This window comes from Entelurus aequoreus, linkage group LG02 (assembly GCF_033978785.1).
Source record: "Entelurus aequoreus isolate RoL-2023_Sb linkage group LG02, RoL_Eaeq_v1.1, whole genome shotgun sequence".
NCBI classification, from domain to species: Eukaryota; Metazoa; Chordata; class Actinopteri; order Syngnathiformes; family Syngnathidae; genus Entelurus; species Entelurus aequoreus.
The window spans coordinates 64,238,448-64,263,569 of NC_084732.1; the positions used below are offsets into that span (position 1 = coordinate 64,238,448).

Consider the following 25,122-nt stretch of genomic DNA (forward strand, 5'->3'; position numbering starts at 1 on the left):
GATTATGCAGTAATTGACAAACTGAGCTGGGGGGCTGCTGTTTCGCCTCAAAGTTGGTAAAAGTTAATTCTAGACTATCAATAATGCCTTTCACTTGTATGGTAGAAAGTTGCTGCCATAAACCGGGAAGTTGGTCGCTTTTGACATTGAACTTAGTCCTGGACATGGCAAGAGAAACAAGAAAAGACGGTTGTTTGCACCCACCTTTTTTGCCAATGGGAGCAGACATTGTACAGTAAGTGATTGTTTTAGCTTCTAAAACTTGTAGCTCGTCCTCCTTATATTCAGGCTCAAAAATATAAGGTTCTGGATCAACATTTATTGTCGCTCATGAAGTCTGCCATGATTAGTGGTAGTAGTTGTTGTTGAAGGAAATATCGAACATTTTGATGCGTCTGTGTATGCTTAAAATGCGTAAATATTACATGTGATTATGAATATGCCTGTTACTGTTACTATTATTACATAGTATATACTTATAGCGTGTATATGAAATGCTGTTAGGAGGTTTTTGAATGTTTTTTAGAGCACTTTATAGGTGGAATTGAGCTCCATTGTTAGCTGATTCTTGCCCGCATTTATTTACAAGTTAAAAATGCATAAAAAAAGAAAAACATATGTGTGCACATAAGGATTGTGAATGATAAAGAAAATTCCCCACCAAAAAGTGAAGTTCCCCTTTGAATAGAAATTGTTTTGATGGCACTATCTTTACGGATTAAAAAATATTACTGCAGCGATGAAGAGCCCCGCATTACGTTGTGTAAATTTACGTTTTGTAATTCCAAAACCGTACACTGTATGCCTGTAACTGTCCCTTAATGAGTAAACCCGAATTTAAAAAGTATTGGATAACTGTGAAAAAAATAGCATCGGGTTTTGAGTATCAAAAACAAGTTATTTTTTTTAGCTTTTTATTGGTGCGTCCATTATTAAGGTTTTAACTGTACTATTCTATTCTACAAAATGCAATTAAACAAGTAAAACACTTAAGGAATTTAAATATTGAAACAAAAAAAGCATGATTGTCACATTTAGCACAAAGCTGAGATGCAGGCTGTTTTCACTTTAAATATTAAAAAAAATATTAGTATATTTACACGCCATTGGTTCTAAATATCAAAAAGGCCATCGCATCCTTTGATTATTCAGTTGGAAAAAAATGTTCAGACACCTACAGTATGTAGCTATGCAACTCTATCATTGACAAATATCATGGTGCAAAATGTTTTTTTATTTTTATTTTGTTCATTTAAGTGTGCCCTATTCTGGTCATTTAATGTACGAGGAGGTCTGGACACAAGTTTTCAATTAGATTATAATACTAACATATACTTTTTGAAGAGTCAGCAATGCACAATCTTAAATATTTTTTATAAGAACACAGTTCCTAAATATTCAGCCATAAAATAATTCTCAAACAGGCCACAATAAAAAGTTTAATATGTTTTTGACTGCAGTAGCACTATACAACACAACATGTTAATCCAATAGGTGAAGAAGGCATACTGTATATTGAATGTTTGCATATATGGTTTCATATATGTCAGGGTTGGAGGGCTGACATCTTCCTTTGAAAAGATGACCATCTTATTTATGGCTGTATCTAACAATAAATAAATGAAAAGAAACTGGAAATTGTGATGTATCATGTTGTATGCTTGCATGTTCGAAATAAACTCAAACTCAAACTCAAACTCAAACAAGGTGGATGTTTTTAATACTTCCAATTCATAGTCAAGCTATGAAGTCCCATGTAGAGAACATCCAGGAAATGGAGGAACAATGTAAGTATTCACCTTTGTGTGTGTACAGCATGGGTGTCAAACTCTGGCCCGCCGTGTAATTTCACTTGGCCCTTGAGGCGATATCAAATTAACACTAGAGCTGGCCCGCCGATTATATACAGCATTCACCGCTAATTGTCATACTTGCCAACCCTCCCGAGAGACTCCCAAATTTCAGTGCCCTTCCCGAAAATCGTCACGTCCGCTTTTCATCCAGTCCAACGAGTGCTGGCCCAGTCACATAATATGTGCGGCTTCTGCACTCACACACAAGTGAATGCAAGCATACTTCATCAACAGCGATATAAGTGTGCGTTGCATTCACGTGTGTGTGCGTACAGAAACCGCACATGTCTTGTGACTGGGCCGGCACGTTGTTAGAATGGATGAAAAGCGGACGTGACGACAGCTCGTAGAGGACGTTAAAGGCAGTGCCTTTAAGGCACGCCCCCAAGACTGTGGTCCGGGTGGACTACGAGATATAATGACTGATGAACACCTTCTTTCGATAATGAAGGTTGCCTCAGCTCAAAGCCTGAGCCCCGACATTAATGAACTAGCATCCAAGAAAAGATGCCAGGTATCTGGCTTGGGCACATCGATTAGATCAGTGTGTTGCAAACTGAGCAGTTTAAAGTCCTGAATGGTTGGTTTATTCATTGTTATTTTATTTTCACATTTATTAGCCTGTGGAAAAAGTTAATGTTGATATTTACCTCAGAAGGCTGCAAATAGAAAAAATGCATTCAATTTTTATTTAAATTGTATTTGATATGCCATTGATATTTTTAAATTATTATTATTATTATTTGAAACTCGATTTTGCATGTCACTATAAAGTTATATAAGCCTTGCTTGTTCAATATTCAACTTGTTTGGGTCCCTATTAAAAGGTTAATTTGTTCAACCTTGGCCCGCGGCTTTGTTCAGTTTTAAATTTTGGCCCACTCTGTATTTGAGTTTGACACCCCTGGTGTACAGTAAAGGGAACAAGAAAAGGAAACATCGCGTCTTAAGAGTGTGAGTGACGTCCTGCTTCATTAGTGGAGCTTGCGTTTCCTTGATCGGTATCGTCTCTGTCTCTGCTTGTATAGATATCGGAAATTGATGAAGAGTCCTGTGGAAGACAAGGTTATTATTTAGTTGATGGATGCAAATAAGCCTTACACACATGATCACAAAAGTAATTCAGCATAATCCATAAAAGAAACCATCTTTACACCTCGAACACACAAAAAAGGAGACCATTCTCGATTAAAGTAGATCCCAGCCTATTTGCGATTCTGCACTCACTCTAAGATTGGGCAATATGAACGATAAAAATGTAAATTTGGCCTATGATAGAGATTTAAATGATATCGTTATAATGCATGTTGATGCTACAACCTTGTGTGCTGCAAAATGGAGACAAGCTGCAACACCTTGTCAATGAATGTAGCATTCTGACAGAGGTGGAAAAAGCATGTCCTTCCACATTGCAGAGTCCTTACTATTCCCTACCTCCGTGATGGCAGATAAACTACATTTTTCATACACGTATCATTATCACTGGAGGATGAAAAATAGCTTCAAATGCAACACGCAAATCTACCGAGAAGCCATGCTAACCACTAAGCTAGCTTCAATGGGACGGTATAGCTCGGTTGGTAGAGTGGCTGTGCCAGCAACTTGAGGGTTCCAGGTTCGATCCCCGCTTCTGCCACCCTAGTCACTGCCATTGTGTCCTTGGGCAAGACACTTTACCTACATGCTCCCAGTGCCACCCACACTGGTTTAAAAATGTAACTTAGATATTGGGTTTCACAATGTAAAGCGCTTTGAGTCACTAGAGAAAAGCGCTATGTAAATATAGTTCACTTCACTTCAATGTAAAGTAGCGAGTACACTTTAACAGAAGTGTAGCTGGAACCGCGTTACAGCGCAGAGTAACCAGCTGTGAACAAGACCTGAAGGGGGCAGCTATGAATCTAGCAGATTGTACTATCGCACAAGCCAATTCACTCAACGTTTTTAAGCAGAAAGCTGCTTTGGAAAGACGTGAAGTTGTGTAAGTACACATTCTGTAAGTACAAAACTGTATACTGTAAGCCTGGAATTATTTCCTAGTGGGTGAAACTGAATGTTATAACTGTGAGAGGCATAATTATAGAGTTTAGAGTATCAAAATTTGAGATTTGAGGGATTTGCAAATTGCTTTGCAATAGTGGAGATCTTCTGTACATTGAAGTGTTGTCCCGATACCAATATTTTGGTACCGGTACCAAAATGATTTCGATACTTTCGATATTTTTCTAAATAAAGGGGACCACAACATTTTTTATTGTTGGCTTTATTTTAACAAAAAATCTGAGGGTACATTAAAAATATTTTTCTTATTACAAGTTTGTCCTTAAATAAAATAGTGAACATACAAGACAACTTGTCTTTTATCGGTAGGTAAACAAACAAAGGCTCCTAATTTAGCTGCTGATGTATGCAGTAACATATTGTGTCATTTTTTATTCTATTATTTTGTCAACATTATTAAGGACAAGTGGTAGAAAATGAATTATTCATCTACTTGTTCATTTACTGTTATTATCTGCTTACTTTCTCTTTTAACATGTTCTCCTGTTAAAATGTAATAATCATGTATTCTTCTGCTGTTTGGATGCTTTACATTAGTTTTGAATTATACCACAAATTTGGGTATCAATTTGATACCAAGTTGTTACAGGATCATACATTGGTCATATTCAAAGTCCTCATGTGTCCAGGGACATATTTCCTGAGTTTGTAAACATAATATACATTTTAAAAACCCGAAAGAAGATGTTGTAATGCCAAAATATATCTACGTAATGATAGTAGTATAGACTAGATACGCTCCTGTACTTTGGTATCATTACAGTGGATGTTAGGTGTAGATCCACCAATGGTGTTTGTTTACATTTTTTTTTGTCATAAAAAAATACAATCATGTGTGCTTACGGACTGTATCCCTGCAGACTGTATTGATCTATATTGATATATAATGTAGGAACCAGAAATATTAATAACAGAAACAAACAACCCTTTTGTGCGAATGAGTGTGAATGAGTGTAAATGGGGGAGGGAGGTTTTTTGGGTTGGTGCACTAATTGTAAGTGTATCTTGTGTTTTTTATGTTGATTTAATAAAAATAAAAATATATATATATATATATATAATTTTTTTATTTTATTTTGTATTTTTTAAATTCTTGTGCGGTCCGGTACCAATCGATCCACGGACCGGTACCGGGCTGCGGACCGGTGGTTGGGGACCACTGTCTTAAAGCACCTCTTCCTGTGGGTATTCCAGTGTTATAGCTTCACCTTTATCTTTGTTTTTTAAGGCAAAATGCATCCATTCTCCCTTTTCTGTCTACACACATTGTCTGTTTGCCCTACCGAACATGCTCCTCTGCTCGTAAACCGGCAATATAGTACCGAATGATTCATTAGTATCGTGGTACTATACTAATACCGGTATACCGTACAACTCTAGTACATTGCTTGATCACATCACAATAAGGAGTCTCAATATGTCACCAAAACAAATATAGAAATAAAAAATATAATTGACTCAGTCAATAAATGAGCTGGTTGAATGAAAATGTATAAGACAATGACTTAAAGCCTGCGAGAAACAAAAATGATGCAATGTGTAGTGGATGCCTCACCTAAGAACATGAGCGCCAGGTAGAGCTGCAGAGTGTACGAGAAGCTTAAGGAGTGCCCCAGCACTGCAGGCAGCGGGAGGCTGAAGAGACGGTTCTCATCAAAGATGGGGAGGGACTGGATCAGAGCCACCGCTGGAGAAATCAATAAAAAGACTAGCTGTCGACAACAACAAAAGAACAAGTATTGCCTGTAATCATCTTTGCCAGCAGGAGGCACTAACCTTCAGCAACAACCCCCAGTGGGTAGAGAGGAATCCAAAGGCTGTATCTTAGCCAGGTCAACAGCTTCCACTCGGTGCCCATGCAGGCCAGCATATAGAAAGGGTACCTGCCACCAAGAAGCCATGGTCAAGTCAGGAATATTATCTCGTCAGCAGGACAGCGGCGTGTTGGAGCTGACCTGAACACCTCGATAGTGCTCCACAGGTAGAACACGAAGAAGACAACAGGTCTGTTCTGCATCTCTTCCAGGCTGCCAAATATGACAAACAAAATGACGTTCCTCCCCGCGACCTGTGACACCATATAGATTAATATCAGACTATTAAGCATAACATACAATCAATGTTTTACAGGGTACAGGACCGGGTTTCCTTACCTGTATCATGGCGGGGAAAACTCCCGTCTTGACCAAGCCGAGCAAAGGATTAATAACTTCCAGCGCGGCCATCATCTGACAGAAATACATCATATCAGCTGTGGTGTGAAAGGTGTCATAGAAGGAATCTGTGGAGGAACAAACAGCGATAAAGAAACATGACCATAATCTTTAAATGACACCTGTGAATACATTTGCCCCATTTTACTTGCACAATATATGTAATAATTCAATTTCACCTAAAACTATTCATTTTGTATTTAAAATTAAATTACTGTAAAATAACACTTCCAGTGTTTCTCAAAGAACACTTAACTATTTGTGGCGGGGGGTCATTGCCTAATTTGCAAAATTGGGCACAACGCATGTAATCTTTATAGACACTGTGGGATACCAAGTTCGCTAAAAACAATAAATGAAAAACAAATGTGTTTGGAAATTAGTGCTGACAAATTACACTTTTTTTAAATCAGATTATTGTGATTTATCACAGGTTTTTTACTACTTGCATAATATGAATTAACAAAACAAAAAGACCTCAGTACTTGGACACTGATGCAATTGTATTGTCAGAATGTCATACAGAAACACTTTAAAATGTTTTACTTAAATGCCCGTCCTTTATTTGCTCAAAACTTGCTAACAGTATCATCTAAAGCAGAGGTTCTTGAACTTTAACTGGCGGCCTAACTTTTTAACTAAAGAATTGTGTTCAATATATTTTGTAAATGACACAGTCACTTGTTTACGAGTACCACATTGAAATTTGATTAGAATACAATTGTACAAAGCTGAAAAATATTGGCATTATTTTCTACTCAATCCATCCCATTTTGTCCATCAGTGACGGTGTTTTTAATGAATACTAAGGCCTACAACGATACTGTATTCCAATGTTGGTCATTATGGTGGTATTTGGAGAGCCAAGTGTTTTCTGAGGTGGCTTTCAGTACACTTAGGATGCAATTTAAATGTTTGATTACCTTTGTACAAAATACTAAACTGTCTAGCACCATCTTATCTTGCTGATTGTATTGCAAAATATGTTCAGTCCAGATGTGTTCAAAGAACACCGGCTTAATAGAGATTCCCAGAGCCCCCCAAAAAGTCTGCAGGCTCTAGAGCTTTTTCTATTTGGGCTCCAGTACTCTAGAATAGTTACAGATGTTACTTCAGTAGAAGCATTTAAGTCCCACCTTAAAACTCATTTATATAATTTAGCTTTTAAATAGATCCCTGTTTAGACCAGTTGATTTGTCGCCTTTCTTTTCTGCTCTGCTCCCCTCTCCTGCATAGAGAGTATACCAGGTGACCACGGATAATTTCTGGACAGGTACCCGTCTGGAAGATGCGCTAGCTGTCACAAATCGTGGTAACGTCTCTGCGTTGTCGACATGTTTACATGGAAGAAGATCCCCTTACGACCCTTTGCTGGATTCCCGATGGACTGGACTCTCACATTATCATAAATGTAACAATTCAATAATGTACCCCCTCGGCATCCATGGCAGCCAGTCACTCAGGAGGTATGTCCCCACATCTGCGGTCCCTTCCCAAGTTTTCTTCTTTTCCCCAATCTTGGGCTTTTGGAGATTTTCAAAAGAGACTATATATGGGTTCAGACCAGGGGATGTCGTTGTTTTTTGTGAAACCCTTTAAGGCACTTGTGATTAAGGGCTATACAAAAAAATATTGATTTTTTGATTGTATTTAAAATTTAATTACTGTAAAATAATACTTTCAGTGTTTCTCAAATACCTGTAATCTATTTGTGGCGTTTGGGATATATTATTATACTTTTATAGTGCTTTTCTACATTCAAGGTACTATGAAGTCATGGTCGAATTTGCAAAATCGGCTATGACGCATGTGCATGTAATTTTTATAGACACTGTGGGATACCAAGTGAGCTAAAAGCATTAAATTAAATACGTGTTTAGAAATTAGTGCTGTCAAATGACAGGTTTTTTTTCTTCATCAAATTAATCACAATTTTGAATTTGGATTAATCTTGATTAATTGCAGGTTATTAGTCGCTTGCATAATTCAAATTGACTCAAAAAAAGACCTCAATATTTTGACACTAATACAAATGTATTGTCAGAATGTCAGAGAGGATAATTTTCACATGTTTTACTTGAATGCGCGTCATTTTTCCTATGGAAAAAATAGCTTCAGTTTTTATCTGACCATTTGCAACAGATTAATAACGACAACTGTACATGTAAACATAATCAATGATACAACAGAGAAAGCACTTACTCCTCTCTTAAAGCACTAAAATAAGGAAATAAATTATCTCCATAGCTTTAGAAAATTGTAAAAAAATTTAATGACAAGCAAGGTGTCTTATTTACTCCAATTTTAGTCTGCCTCTTAATCCTAGACATGTCACCTTGATTGTGGTCAGCACCTAAACTTTGCTCCAATGGCAGCACCTTACCTTGACCAAGAATGAAGAGTCGAACCGTCATGTTGACAAAGATCCATGAAAATCCGAGGAACTGCACCAGGTTGTACATAAATAGGTAGCCTTTTTTAAGCCCGAGGTAGTCTATGGGTGGAAAATAAAGTTTAAATATTGTGATGAAGGTGCCCTGTTTGACAATTGCATTGTTTTATGGTGAGAAGTTTAACGTTACTCACGGTCTTTACGAACTCTTGACTCCACACTTATCTTGTTTATCCTTTCCTCCTCCTGAAAGGAAACAACCCATAATATTTGTCCCAAAATAACTTTTTTATTTAAATGTATTTACAAATATAAATGCCAAGTTTAGTTTTTTGTCCAACTAATTTTTAAAAAGAGGATGTCAGAATAATTGTATCTAAGTTATCACAAAACTTTGTGTTGCCATGAGTTCCCGGCGAGAAGACAAAAGCTGTCTTTGATCCTACCAAGAAGAAGGCTTGTAAAACTCCACTGTGTATGATGGGAAGCAACATGAAGACAGAAAGATTTTGTCTTTACCCGAGAACTACAAAGCGGAGAGGAAGCAGGACCAGACTCCCCTCCAGGCGACCTTTTCTTTTAACTGTTTTACGACCTTTTCTTTGAACCGACCTTTTTTTTTAACTGTTTTGTAATCAAAGGCGATGGCTGTTTACGACCCTGTCCCTTTAGAAACAGCTGTTGCCATGTAATCAGGGAAAGTCCAAATAAAAGAGGAGGCGTACAATCTTTCGTCAGAGCGTGGAACGACACTGTACAAGGGTACAGTGTCTACGTGTTTCTCCTCATTGAGCAAAATGTAATTCTGTCTCTCTTTGATTCCTTGCTTCTTGTCTTGTTTAATAGATGTCATCAGTGTTTGAACCTGACAGAGGAACTGCACTTTTTGGGGGGAATTATACCAATCATCCACAATCCCTATGAGAAACAAGTATCTTTCCCTTTTTTGTGTAATCAAAATATTGAAAAACTGCGAGTACAAGGCAGCTAAAAATGTAGGTAATGGGATTCATCTGTTCTTAAAAACATCCAAAAACCGCCAACACCGCTTCGTTTACATACCGTGACCTGCATATTAACCAAGCTATATTGTTTTGTATATTGTTGTTGTAAGCGCTAACAACAAGGAACTACTTTTCTGAAGTCGTGACACGTCGCCTTGCTCACACTGGTCCACCGACCACAAGCGAATAGCCAGATACTAGCAAGCTTGAGCTGCTAATAGCCTTGGCTGAGAAACTGCCTTAAATAAAGAGGAAGACAAAGGACCTTGAGCTACTCCTGTTGTATTTCCTTTGAGTTAGCAAAAAATCATGCTAGGTTATAAATCATGCCTCTCACCTGTATACAGTTGAAGAAGGTTCTGACACCAAACCGAAAAGCTGGTCAACTTTGAAAATCCTCACGCCAAATTGATACTATACAGCTCAATTTGGCTTTCAACAAATGGAACTCATCATAAAACCATTGCAACATCATTAGGATTTTTTTTTTTTAATCTGAGGAATTAGGATTATTCTGAATTTAGCAGCTTTAAGAGAGGAAAAGTTTTGTACTGAAAGATACAACATATCAACAGTGTATTTATCCCAGTGAGAGCGGACATTGTAAGTCACTGTTTATGTTCTTATTTGAAATCTTTAGCACATAGCAACGAACGCTATCCTTCTGTGACATCATGCCAGGAAAGAATTTTCTGTAATACTTAAAATAACCAAAATACTGGAAATATTACAAGTTTTCATGAATCTGCTGGTTACAACATTTCATACATACTTACAGCATGTTAATAAAACAGCGTTAGAGATTTTTTCGAGGGCTTTATTGGTAGAATAGATCGTACCCCCATACTTAAAGGGGACCTATTATGCAAAACAAACTATTCTTACCTATTAGCAACTGTTTGTGTGTATTTGGGGTAGAAACGTTTTAATTCAAACCATGGAGGCATGGCCGAGATACAGTATTTCTGAAAAAAGCATGGCTTCCCTCATACTTCCTCCAAATGAGCCGTTTGAAATTTGCCCCATTTGTGACATTTTGACGTCAGCGTATATCTCCATATGTGGTAAAGTTTTATCGGAAGAGCTTTACCCGAGTCTACCATTGTAGTCCAACATTGTAGTCAATCATTCTTTTTCTCCATCCTCTTGTTGTGGGGCAGACCGGCTCGTACATGCACATGCATCCTCGGCTGCAACCATTTCTAATACAAAGTAGCTAATTGTTCAAACTTATATGTCAGTAGACTTGTTCAAACTTCTATATGTCAGTAACCGCTAAAAAATACCACGTGGCTGATGGGGAGAAGTCCCAGTGGAAGGTGAGCCACGTAAATAAGACCGTCCACAAAACGGCGCATCCTGAAGAGATGGTCAGAAAGCGGCTTGAAAATAGTCCGTAAAACATAATCTATGCAAAATGTTGACCAAAGAACCACCATTACATGTTATGTAGACCACAAGGAAGTGTTATAAAAGTAGAAATAAATCACAATAAGACTGCATTGTTACCTGCCTTTTACAGGCAGTTTTTCACACTGCAAAAAGTCAGTGTTCAAAAACAAGAAAAAAAAATACAAAAAATTAGGGGTATTTTACTTGAACTAAGCAAAAGTATCTGCCAATAGAACAAGAAAATCTGGCTCTTCAAGACTTTCCAAAACAAGTAAAATTAGCTAACCTCAATGAACCCAAAAATACCTTAAAATAAGTATTTTCTCACTAATAACAAGTACACTTTTCTTGATAGAAAAAACAAATATGAGACCTTTTTTTCTCAATATGTTGAAAAATATTCTTAAATTAAGTAAATGCTAGTGCCATTATCTTGACATAATGATGCGCGCTCGGCATTACATTTCTTGCATTTTCCCATCGATATATATACTGTATGTATATATATATATATATATATATATATATATATATATATATATATATATATATATATATATATATATATATATATATATATACAGTATATAATATACCTGTATATATATATATATATATATACAGTATATATATATATATATATATATATATATATATATATACAGTATATATATATATATATATATAAATTTATATATATATATATATATATATATATATATATATATACACACTACCGTTGAAAAGTTGGGGTCATATTGAAATGTCCTTATTTATGAAGGGAAAGCACTGTACTTTTCAATGAAGATAACTTCAAACTAGTCTTAACTTTAAAGAAATACACTCTATACATTGCTAATGTGGTAAATGACTATTCTAGCTGCAAATGTCTGGTTTTTGGTGCAATATCTACATAGGTGTATAGAGGCCCATTTCCAGAAACTATCACTCCAGTGTTCTAATGGTACAATGTGTTTGCTCATTGGCTCAGAAGGCTAATTGATGATTAGAAAACCCTTGTGCAATCATGTTCACACATCTGAAAACAGTTTAGCTCGTTACAGAAGCTACAAAACTGACCTTCCTTTGAGCAGATTGAGTTTCTGGAGCATCACATTTGTGGGGTCAATTAAACGCTCAAAATGGGCAGAAAAAGAGAACTTTCATCTGAATCTCGACAGTCTATTCTTGTTCTTAGAAATGAAGGCTATTCCACAAAATTGTTTGGGTGACCCCAAACTTTTGAACGGTAGTGTGTATATATATATATATATATATATATATATATATATATATATATATATATATATATATTTACAGCCCCGCCCCAATCAAAAAAAATGTATTGTAATTTTGAAGAATTTATCTGAATGTGCATGATCTATTTCTGTTCAAAATAGTTTGAAATGTAACATGTTAAATGTTTAAACATTAACTGTCAGTTTTCTGTACTGTGCCAACTGTACTACTATATGAGTACTTATGTTCTATTGTTTCATTGAAAATAAAACAGAAAAGTCCATTTGGCTGTCATCTGTTTTAAATATGAGACACAATTGTGTCAAAGTCATGATTTTTTATTTCATGCTTGAAATAAGAAATCCTTACTTTGAAAAAGCAGTTTTATACTTGTGAGTGTTGATGACACAGATTTGCAACAGTTGATATTCTAGTTTCAAGCATGTTTTACTCAATATAGGTCATCAAATCTCAGCAACAAGCTGTAATATCTTACTGAGATAATTTGGGACCAAAACACTTAAAACAAGTAAAACACTCTAACATAAAGTCTGCTTAGGGAGAAGAATTATCTTATCAGACAGAAGATAAGCAAATATCACCCTTATTTGAGATATTCAATCTTATTTAGATTTCAGTTTTTGCAGTGCACAATTTAGAATACACAGAAAAGGTATGTTCTTGTCTCACATAAAGATTTTGGGTGAAAAAAATGTTCCCAAAAAAGTGTAGTTCCTCTTTAAGGCACTGCTCAAATATATTGTGAACATTTCTTATGGTGTTTAGCTCTAACTGAGTAAGCGTGCAATTAATCACCTTTTGTGATGGACTAGAACAGAACTATTTGTGAATTTGAGCAGGTGAGCTCTTTTTTTTTTTTTACCTTAGCCTGAAGTTCCATCTCGGCATCAGACTCGTCCAGCCAGCGGTTAAAGTCAGGGGCCAGAAACAGAGGCCTCTTCTCCTGCAGCGTCAGACGGTTCCACCAGCGCTCCTCCTGCTTCTTGATTTTGATGTCCACCTGACGCTGAGTTGACTTATGTTCAATCTGAAGGGGACATAGTAAAGATCACCATGTCTACAACATTGATTGCTGTGTGCTACTAATTCGCTGAAAGAAATGAGTTGTGTCGGCCGCAGGCTACCAATAAGCCAAGCTAACAAAGCAGTTGGAAGTTACCTTAACCTGGAAATGGAAGTCCCGGCTGGTGACAATTGTTTATCGATCGCCACAACATAATAAGACAAATACTGCACTGTTAGACATATAAGACCTAATTTAGGCCGAAAATATGTAGAACATGCTTTGAAAAAAATATGCCATATAGTGAAGCCGCAATATTTAAAGAGCGATGTGTTGAGGGACGACAGGTTTATTTAGCTCGGTTAATAACGTTTAGGTCTTAGCAATGCTAGGCTAATAACACCAGCCATTAGCGTAATTTGAAAACGACTCATCTTGAGTTGGCATAGTGTCAATATTTCTTTTTGTGTCAAAAATAGTCATAAGACCACCAACATTCCCTCCTCTCATAAGTACTTTTCCATGTTGCCTGTTTTTGTGTTCCAGTTGTTGCTACGGCGTTTGCTACATTGGTTCTTCGATTCTGTTAGATCACACAATAGTTTGGGATTGAGGGACTAGAGTAGGCTGACAATATTGTGAAATCCCAAAAAGACGACACATATATGCGTGCCAAGGCGGGCAGCACGCCAAGGCCCGGACTAGGTGAAAATTTGCCAATGATACTTGAACTTGCTTTATAAATAATATATTTATTTAAATAAAGCATTTTTCTCCTCTGTTGACAGCAGTGTTGGCGCTAGGAATTTTCAAAATCATAAAAATGGGGTCCCACAGTAAATTTTTGGGGTCCGGTCCCACTTTTTTGTAATCGTTTTGAAAACAAATGACAAATGTATGCATTATCCTGTTATATCTCACATTCTATATTGTGTTTTGGAAAAAAGGTTGTCATAAATGTTACTTAACTCATTAAAAAAATAATACAAAAGAAAACAAATGTGTATGCATATGTAAATGTATTCAGTTATAAACATTCATTCACTTTCTTCTTTCCTTCATGGATTTAAACTTTACCGCTGCTGATGTTTTTTTCTATGTTTTTATTGAATAAGTTGTAGGTGTATCTATTTCAGTATAAAAGTGTAAAAAGTTATTTGCTTGGGTCATGAAATGATGATAATGGTGTGCCAGGGCATACATACATTTTATATTGAATGCTTAAATCACTGGAGTCTACATCAACTTGAGATCTATTCCTCATTTCAAAATGTTTTCGTTTTTTTTATGTTGTTTTTCTTTTGTTTGTTTTTTTTGTTTGTTTGTTTTCCGCCCTTTTTTGTCAAAAAAAAACTATGTTTTTTATGGCAAACACACAAAATATGCAAAATCTTCAACCAACAATATTTTTCAAAGTGGAATATTTGATGTGAAGTAATCGGAACCTTTGATAGGTCAATAATTCCAAATAACATTGATTTTGATTCAATATTATGTTTTGAGCAATGACCGTTTGAAAGAAAAAAAAACAGCTTTGTTTTATTAGTCAACATTGCAACTGTTTCTAAATTACATTTCACCTGTAAGCTTTTTTATTTCACTTTTGTTATGTTTTTGTTTATTTTAATAGCATTTTTTGAATGTGCCGTGGGCCTTTAAAACATTAGCTGTGGGCTGCAAATGGTAAAAAAAAAAATCTGTGTTCTTTCTGATTTCAATGTGTTAAAAAGACACAAAAAGTGTGTTAACGCCAACACTGGTTGACAGTATAATAAAATAAGTCACACTTATATTCTGTAACATTCACAGTTTTGGAAAAAAAAGTGCAGAGGTAGAAATATTCAAAATAACCTCTTGTATATAATCTAAACATAAATAATGCCTCAAAACAAATTAATTAAATTTAAACAAAAACAGCAGATGAGCTCACGCCCTGCACAGCGGTTTTGTACTTTGTAGTGTCCATATGGGCTTGTAGATCTTTGGACCCTTTATTTGCCACAGATATAAACGTTCCTGCTTTGCACACAGTGCATTCTGCTTTCCATGTGTCACGGCCAGAACGAAAACACAAATACTTTTTACGCAAATCATTCGTGAAGTTGCATTTACGTTTCGGCTTCTCTTGTTTTCATGTCTGTCACTCCAGTCACTATTTCTCTCGCTCTCTGTCTCTGCCTCTCCCTCACGAATGTTTCTGCGTGCGCACACCTTCATAGTTTGTTTTGTTTAACCCCTTCTTAACCCTGGACGTACATTGAAAATACACGCAACCCTAACTCAAAATGCCGGACATCCACCTACTCAGTGGCCTAGTGGTTAGAGTGTCTGCCCTGAGATCGGTAGGTTGTGAGTTCAAACCCCGGCCAAGTCATACCAAAGACTATAAAAATGGGACCAATTACCTCCCTGCTTGGCACTCAGCATCAAAGGTTGGAATTGGGGTTTAAATCACCAAAAATTATTCCCGGGCACGGCCACCGCTGCTGCTCACTGCTCCCCTCACCTCCCAGGGGGTGATCAAGGGTGATGGGTCAAATGCAGAGAATAATTTCGCCACACCTAGTGTGTGTGTGTGACAACCATTGGTACTTTAATTTTTAATTTAATTAATTAATTTATTTATTTTTAATTTTAATTAATTTTTTAATTTAACTTTAATTTAATTTTTAATTTGAGGCATTTAAGAAACCCCGCCCGGACACCCCGGACAGTCCCACAAAAGAGGACATGTCCGGGGAAAAGAAGACGTATGGTCAGCCTAGACTAAAGCCTAGATCAGTAGTGGACAGAAACGTTATGTGTGGGCGTGCTGTATCGATATTATTGGAACACACCACACACAAAACCATCAAAACAGTTTAATGCCTGATTTCTTAGAATTATGTGTGGAGTGTGTAACAGATAAAATCTCTTCAGATTCAGAAAATCTGTGTGTGTGTGTGTGTGTGTGTGTGTGTGTGTGTGTGTGTGTGTGTGTGTGTGTGTGTGTGTGTGTGTGTGTGTGTGTGTGTGTGTGTGTGTGTGTGTGTGTGTGTGTGTGTGCCCCGCTTCAGTCGATATGGACCCATAGTCGACATGAACTGGACTATGTTGACGTCAGCTTTTATTCCCGCATTTGTTTTTTATCGTGTTGTCAAGCAATAAAGAAAATTAACGATAACTTGATTATGATATGTAATTAATTAAACTAATGAACTTCAACAAAAACATGCTGAAAAAAGCCCTTGATGCATTTTTATTTAAATTCATTACATTATTATAAAGATGTATATATAAACAAACAAGTAGCTTCATAAAGATATATATTGTGTTTACCAATCTTAAACAGAAGTAGTTGGTTTTATTTCACTAAAATAAAACATCAGGTCCAGGGGCATCACTAGCTTTTAAGGACAGGGGGGGCTTAGCCCTCAGGAGATGCACAGGATGCGAGCGAAGGTAGCCCACGAGCATAAAACTTCACAAACGGCTAACAAAGACTTAGAAATTAATAATTGTCATTATTATTATTTCAGTGGGTTTATTTTCAATGTGTGTTCAGTACAACAACAAATATGGGTTTGCACAGTGACATTTTGTTTACAGCATCAACGAGAAACAATTACTTGCATGATCCTTCAAGATACACTGAAACACAATGAAAGTCATGGCATTAGCCTCTATGTTATTCATTCACAACATAGAGGCTAATGCCACCACTTTAGCTCACAATACAATAATTGTTTGTTTCCAAATATTTTGAAGTTGCACAGATTACATTTTGGGCACATATGTGACTAAAATGGTTGTAAATTCAAGCCCTGGAAATATTACTTAATTACTTGAATTAAATTAATATCTGGATCGGGATAATTTGGCTTGTATATAATATATTTATATATATATATATATATATATATTATGGCAAGCCGTTAAGGAAATTAAATATATATGGAAGTCTGAATAGAAATGAGAAACTTTTATATATACTGTAAATAAGAAAGACTTAGAGTCCGTCTGCTGATCTGAAAAAGAGCCAAAGCTGTCAAAGAGCTGAGGGACCATCTTCAAAGTGCAATGCTGAAACAAATAATGCAAACAATAAAATGTAACTTCCATGGTTTGGGATCAACGTAGTCCCGGGGACCGTAAAAAAAATGCACGGGACGAAATTAAATGCTCCCCGGGACGATGGCTTTTAACCATTTTTTTCCTTTTTCTTTTTATGTATTTATTCATTTTACATTTTATATTAAATGTCTTGGTTTTTCCACCCTCTGAAAATCCTATGAAATGTTTAACAAGCCATCCTATAATAATACAACAGCTATTAATGTAACAATACAATAAAACAAATATATTTAATTATGTTTTTTTCATTATTTTAACAATAGGCTAATGTATATTACTTTATATAGATTCTACAAGAAACACAAAACTTAAAAACTAAATTATTTACAATTGCAGACACAAGGTTCTTGTTCTGCAGTGCTGTGTGCTAATGTGCTTCGTACACCTGCAGGACCGCAAGCAAGGTCGCAGAGAAAATGCGAACTGGATTGTGAGTGATGTGGGCATTTTCTATATGAACAAGTCCAAGGACCGCAAGCAAGGTCGCAGAGAAAATGCGGACTGGATTTTGAGTGATGTGGGCATTTTCTATATGAACAAGTGGAATGGATTGGATACCGACGCACTAAAGGGGCTCTCTACCTTACGCTATGAAGTGAGGGGAAACTGAGTGAATAATGACAGGTTATATGATTATTTATTCAAACTCATATTCGGGCCACTTTATAATGAATATGTCGGCATGTATTTGTAAAAAAAAAATTTTTTTTAAATAGATTTTTTTTTTTTTTAACACCAAATTATTTAGGGGGGCTTTAGAACATTTTAGGGGGGCTTGAGCCCCCCTAAATTAGGCCTAACAACACCAATGATCAGGTCAATATGAAGTGCTGAAGTTAATACATAAAAAAACAGTAAGTGCACTCTTCTGAGCAATAAATATTGAATGTTGAACTTGTTGCTTTTCCTCTGCTCGATATCGGTACTCGGCAGTACCAATTTGGATGTGTTGAAATCACCAGGTAAAATCGCTAATGCTAATAGTAGCCAGTCTATGGCGAATACATCGAAATTAGCATCAAACTTGCACATTTTGGAAAAGTGGAGCCTTACTTTATGTTTGAGCGTTTTTTAACAAGCCTGCTTGCTTTGTTGGTGTTGGAAATTGCAACATTACTCAGAACAGGGGTCGGCAACCTTCACCAAATAACCCCCACGTGGGGCTGCAAACTCGGATCTCTAAAATTACTTTAACACCATTTGGGGGTTCATTACACTTATGTTATTGCATTCATGAAATCAAACACTAGACAGAAAACGACTCACCAAGTATTTTTGTTCGGATAAGCTTTCCGCAGCAGTTCCGAAACTTTGTTAACAACAAATTAATCTGTCCATGAAGCATTAAATGTTCAATTATTTTTTTGATCTGTCCATTGCTATCTTACCAGGGGTTCACTGCTAAAAACAATACAATTACTCGGCAACAAAAGATGACAGGGGTACATTTCGATTGACAAAATCTTGAAATGCTTAAATTTTATATTACAAAATCATCAAACTCTCCAAAATAACAACTGTTACAATAAAATAAACTAACTAAATAAAATACAAAAATGTGAAATTAATTAGTCATTATTTATTGACATTTTGTTTCAAAGCCAAAGGGGAGCCAGGGCGGAGGCATGAATGAGCCGCATGCAGCTCCAGTGAGTTTGGCTGTGTTCGACCTGAGTGCTGCTTGAGTGATCGTTTCCTTCAGCTGGGTTTTAATCTACAACCGGACGTGACAAGCCTGCAACCGGACACGACGTCACACGCAACATTCGATACCTATCTTTAAACAGAACATGAAGTTATAAGGACAGCCATGTGTGCACCTTATGACACGCACAGGCAATTAAAACAAAATTCTGATCTATGTATATGTGCTCTGATTTTAAATATAGTGTACACATCGTAGTACATGAAATATATCACAATATTGATGCAAAGATGTGTTATTATAATATAAAGTCAGCTGAATGTGGAATAAAATACACCGGAAAGTGACACCATTTCTGCATAGCTCAAGTAGTCGATACACGTTATGTAAAAAATAAAATAAAATAAGGAAAAAAGCATTGGCGACACTAAAAACAAAACATATGACCTTACAGTATTAAAACCACAAACACACTTCTCACATGTACTTAAGTTTATTATGAACATTATATCCTATTTGTTAGAAATAATCCTTTATTCAAACATCACAAGCTTCACCCGGCCAAGTTTTGTGACAGAGTGAGACCTCTTTTTGCCGTGACTACATATTATCTTGTGCAGCGTAGCAGTACTGTTGTTGCTCTCTGATAAGAACAAGAAGAGGGCGAGGCAACTTGCAGGTACAGTACATATTAAAAATGTGATTAACGCGATTAAAAACCATAATGTATGGAAACAGATAGTACCTCAGGTCTGATGGCTTCCAAGAACTCCAAAATAAACTTGTATTCATTATCTCCTTTAGCTCCATGGCCCTGTGCTATGGAAAACAACAACACTTTAATATCCAATCACTATTATATTGCAGTTACTTTCAGAAGAGTATGCAGGATAGACAGTAAAAATACATTACATTTCTTAGAAGTTGGGAAACATTTTCAACCATACAAACCTCTGAACTGCATAGTTTTTTCATGGAGGTTGATTTCAAGATTCTGAAACACAAAAGGTTGGCACTTTAGGAGCGAACACAACAGTAAATCTAAACCAAGATGGAACTTAAGGAGAAGACAAACACTCAAAACTAGCAAATTTTACTGTGACGAAGACTAAAGCATTCAAGATGTGTCTATCTTCAGGAGGATATTGTGTGACTGTTTACTCTGTATTTGAGGTGTAACTAACACACTCTCTCCTTAGGCCAAAGAAGATGAACCTGACCGGTGCCAACTATCATCATGTTTCAGGTTTTCACTGGAGAGCCTTAAACTCAGCTGGCACTTCCATTAAAAGGCTTGGATCATTTATGGCACACTGGTCCAACAGATGCTGTGTGATTATGATGTGTGTGGGTAACTTAATACACATGGAGCATAATGAGTCCATTGTAGAAAACATAATGTCAATAATAAAAATGAGCAAACAGCAATGAGTCGTAGCTTTTTTGGTCAAAGGAAGACAAAAGTTGAGAGTTCCAGGTATAATAATAGTTTACTTATCAATGCATCTGCAGATGATATACGGCATAAGTGTGTGTTAATTTTTCCTCTAATTACTGTGTGGTTTCTGTTAGGTATGCATTTAGACTCATGCTTTTGTAGATTTGAAGAAAAAAAATCTCTATGCTTTAAACTAGGGGTGTCCAAACTTTTTCAAGCATGGGATGCATACTGGAAAAAAATCCAAAAATGTGAAGGCCACGTTGATATTTTCAATATTTTTAAAAAGGGAAAACCAATCCAATATAAATGTAGATATAAATGTAAATGTAGCTTAAATGTACATGATGGGTTTCTCAATGCAAAGCGCTTTGAGTCACTACAAAAAAAAACGTTAAATCAATATAAATCACTTCACTTCACAATAAGCGAAGAAGATAGTGAAAAAAGCTTTAAGTTATCCACAATTAAACTTTTTCTTGTTTTTGGTCTGCCTTCTATCGCACATTTTGGAGCTGCAGGCCACAAATGGCACACGCATCAGCGCTCCAAACACAGAAATGATCCAAAATCAAAAACACTGTGAAATGTTGCAGATTAAAAAAAGGTTGCAAACACAAAAACACTGCAGTGTCAAAAACAAATGCAAAATAAATGAGGATGTTCCAATCAAAGTTTTATGCTGCCAATTCCGATACCGATCAACCAGGAGTGAGATCAGCCGATACTAATACCGATCACATAGATTACCGGTAAATGTACATTTTTCAATTTATTTGTATTTTAACACACTATTTAAAAAAGTTCCTTATTCTCCTTTATTACATACAATTTTGTATGAGCAAAAACTACTATCCATTACTCATTTAAATCCTTTGATTGTACAGGGAATTATCCCCTGAGTTTGTAAAAATTTATAAAAAACAAAAAAAGAATTTGGAGAAAATAAAAATATCAATGTAATCACTCTAGTGTTGACCATATACTGTACTAATACCAGTTTATGGGTCGATCTGCCCTCCCCTTTTGTGTCGTGTATACGCGATAATGCTGACACACCAACAATTGTATTATATTATTCACTCTCTAGACTTTTACTAATCTACTTGTCAATTTCCTGGTAAATAGCTGATTGCTTTCTGCTGCGATGCGGTTCCATCTACACTTCTAAAAAGTTTACTCAGCACTTATTTATTGTGTTTAAAACTAGCTCAGCTGTTAGCTTAGCTATTAGGATACCTTTCCCCCGGACTTGCTCTCAGTGTGCAACATGTTTAGCCTTGTCCTTCAGCGATAATGGTACGTGATAATGATAGTTACGATACTAACAACTTTATTTGTCGTAATTAACTCAGGGAAGCAGCTTGACACAGTGTAGAGTAACACATAATTAGCTGCTAGCTGCTTGTCAGCCAGAGGGGATTGGCATTTGTTATAGACATTAAAATGTATTCATCAGCAATGATGATTATGTACTTTTTCATGAAAATCGGCTGATACTGATCTGTGGCCTATCGATCGGCAAAAAAAAAATAGTCGAAAAAAAACAACATGCACAAACCTTTAAACAACTGCATGAAATGCTGCAAGTTCACAGAAGAAAATGGAAGTTTGGGAGGCAACCATTGGAGCCACTTGACTTTTTTGTTTTACTTGTCATCATTAGGTGTTGCAACTTGCCTGTGCACAAAAAGTACTAAATAAATAAAGTTTAATTGATTGAACGACAAGGTAGGTGCACTCCTCTTTGGTAAACAATTAGCAGTAATATTTCACAATACCTGTTGCACCGCACATAGTTGATGTTAGCGTTGAATGAGAATGAGACCCAAAACAAAATCAGATTTGCCCACATGACCATTGCTGGAGAAATACTATACAGAAACACATTTATGCACTACTGGGCATTGTACAAAACGAGTTATTTTCTGGCACATTTGAAAATCAATAAACCCGCATCAGCAATTAAAACATATCTTATGTGGTAATGTCAACATTAAAATTGCAAAAAGCATATTGAACGTGAAAAAATTAAGAAATAAAATATCTGAACTCACATTTCAGCTGAGCTAGCTTCCGGGGTTGGCCGACATGGCCTCGCAAGATGTAGTTTCTCTTTAAATATCCTTCTTGAAAATGGCCTTGCAAATATTTGTGTTGTCTTGTCTAATCATAAAAGATGCAGACGAGGCTTGTTGGCTGAGTTCTTAAAGTTTAATCCACAGCGTGCTCATCACAAACATCCCGCTGCATGTCTACAATCAACAACCTGAACGGGGCTACTGTGCATGCTCTTCACTACTGTGGCATGCTGGGTAATGGAGTTCTTATTTTACCTAGCTCATAACATCACTATACAGTATATCTGCCTTAGGCCATCTAGAAGCATACTTGCCAACCTTGAGACCTCCGAATTCGGGAGATATTTTCAAGTATTTCTTATATATATACTGTATATATATATATATATATATATATATATATATATAATCCGTGAAGAAGTCTGATCAACAAAATTTGCAGGCAGCATACCCCTTCCCCTTTGAGCTGTCCTGGATGAACTGAAATTATTTTTTCCAATCATTTTGGAACTTGCAAGCGTACTTCTTCTTCTTACTCGTCGTCGCCATGTCTTTTCTTCGTACCTTCTGCTTCGTCTCTGTTATGTTTTTGGACATTACTACTTGCCGTAGTTTTGAAGCAATGCTTGATGGGAATCCGGATGTTGTGTGTCAGTGTATTAACGTGGAATAAACACACGCTGAGAAATAGCTCCGTGCCTGCCTACTTTATGGGTTATAGATAAACCTATGGATAAAGGAGACATATATAATAGTCTCCTTTTCAGGTGAGAGAGGACGTTAAAAGCAGTGCCTTTAAGGCACGTCCCCAATATTGTTGTCCGGGTGGAAATCGGGAGAAATTAGGGAGAATGGTTATCCCGGGAGATTTTCGGGAGGGGCACTGAAATTCGGGAGTGTCCCGGGAAAATCAGGAGGGTTGACAAGTATGTCCAGAAGGCCTTACTGACAACAACTCGTGATCTGATTGGCTATCGCAAATGTCTGTCAAATGTTTGTGTCCGTTCACTTACAGTGCATAGACGCCTGCATTGTTGATTGAGGCTCTCGGCAGATTTGGTACAGCATGGCAACATAAGCTAGCTGAATTCTGATTGGATAAAAACTCTATAACCTAAAAACAACAGCGATGGAAGGAGCATAATATGACATTAATAGAATATGAATACTTTTAGATATTTAAGGAAAGTAAATTAAAAAATAATTTTATCTCGATGATTTCTGGTTATGTTAGGCCAGACGGCACACCGCTGGATTTGCCCCATATCGGCCACCGTCCAAAAGGGCTCCCGGGCCGCACTTTGAATGTCCTTTACTCTCTAACAAGACATTTTTGGTCAACATGCTCTTAAGCTCACAAGCTACCATTTCATATACCAACATTATCCACACCTATTAATCGAGATGGGGTTTTCATATTGAGAATAAAAACATGAAGCTGGACCAAGTCGACTACTGTCTTACCTTAGCATCGCTCAACTCCACCCGGAGAAAAATCTCTCCATGACGCTGGGCCCAGTAAACATGAGGAGTGAGGATCTCCATTGTCAACTACTAGTTCCTTCTAGATAGCGACATGCCAATGTGTGTTCCTTTCAAAACGCTTCAAGAAGCTAAACACCATCAACACCGCAGTAGTGAAGGAACTTCCGGGAGGAGGCTTCTTCTTTGGGTTTGAGCAGCAGCTTCCATCTAACTTGGTACATTACCGCCACCTATCGGACCGGAAAGTCGTGTAGTTATCTTGGCAGAGAAGGAAAAAATAAACATTTGTTGATTGAATACAAGGGCAGCACGGTGGAACAGGGGTTAGTACAGGGGTGTCAAACGTACGGCCCACGAACAGGTTTTTATCCGCCCCGCAGGATGAGTTTGCAAAGTATAAAAATTACTTAATTTTTGAATGGAAGAAACTGCTGTTCTAAATGTGTCCACTGGATGTCGCTATAGCAATTCTTTGTATCTTTGTAGATGATGCTACAACTGTACAAAATAAACCACGTGATGTTAGTACATCAGTTGAGGAAAATTATAAAACTACATGAATAACATACTGTAATTTGATTTTGATATAATTTTTTGATCTTGATAGATTGAAAATTAACACCAATGAGTTGATTGATGAATATTACCACATAATTTATAAATAACGACAAATAAAGTATATATCCTATTAACCGCAACAGGCAATTGTAAAAAACAAAAAACAAAAAAAAACAAAACATTAAGATTTGTACAATTTCAGAATGCACGTGTTCTATTTTTAAACAAAGAAAACAATCTGAAGTTGTCTTTATTTTTAAGTTATCGTTCCGTGATTTTTACAGTCCGGCCCACTTGGGAGTAGATTTTTCTCCATGTGGCCCCCGATCTAAAATGAGTTTGACACCCCTAGGTTAGTACATGTTCCCCCCACCTCTAAAGACATGCACCTGGGTATAGGTTGATGGCAACACTAAATTGGCCCTAGTGCAAGGGTCGGCAACCCAAAACATTGAAAAAGCCATATTGGACCAAAAATACAAAAAACTAATCTGTCTGGAGCCGCAAAAAATGAAGAGTCGTATATAAGTCTTATAATGAAGGCAACACATGACGTAAGTGTCTATATTAGCTATATTAGCCTACTATCAAAATGCCTATGTGTGAAACAAATCTTCGTTGACA

The 25,122-nt window shown here is 36.5% G+C and overlaps 1 protein-coding gene across 2 annotated transcripts; it reads right to left on the reverse strand.

The window, feature by feature from the left end:
* Positions 1-1,463: 1,463 nt before the first annotated feature.
* Positions 1,464-24,188, reverse strand: LOC133663958 (very-long-chain (3R)-3-hydroxyacyl-CoA dehydratase-like). 2 transcript variants are annotated; one of them, XM_062068706.1, is made up of 11 exons: positions 23,920-24,188; positions 19,888-19,930; positions 19,682-19,750; positions 13,038-13,202; positions 8,714-8,765; positions 8,511-8,621; positions 6,068-6,195; positions 5,870-5,982; positions 5,691-5,797; positions 5,470-5,601; positions 1,464-2,904 (listed from the first exon to the last, which is right to left on the reverse strand). In XM_062068706.1, the coding sequence occupies exons 1-11, from the start codon at positions 23,925-23,927 to the stop codon at positions 2,828-2,830; spliced, it is 1,005 nt and encodes a 334-aa protein (XP_061924690.1). In that variant the 5' UTR covers positions 23,928-24,188; the 3' UTR covers positions 1,464-2,827. The 2 variants fall into 2 exon arrangements, with proteins under 2 accessions (XP_061924690.1, XP_061924685.1); XM_062068701.1 differs by having other exon boundaries at positions 1,466-2,904; positions 19,682-19,755; positions 23,920-24,186.
* Between the last annotated feature and the right edge of the window lie 934 nt (positions 24,189-25,122).

Coding starts and splice junctions, on each gene's coding strand:
- LOC133663958 (XM_062068701.1), bottom strand. CDS start 24,000: ATGGAGATCCTCACTCCTCATGTTTACTGGGCCCAGCGTCATGGAGAG. Junction 5,983..6,067: donor TTTTCCCCGCCATGATACAG/GTAAGGAAACCC, acceptor ATGGTGTCACAG/GTCGCGGGGAGGAACGTCAT. Junction 5,602..5,690: donor ACTGGGGGTTGTTGCTGAAG/GTTAGTGCCTCC, acceptor TGATTTCTCCAG/CGGTGGCTCTGATCCAGTCC.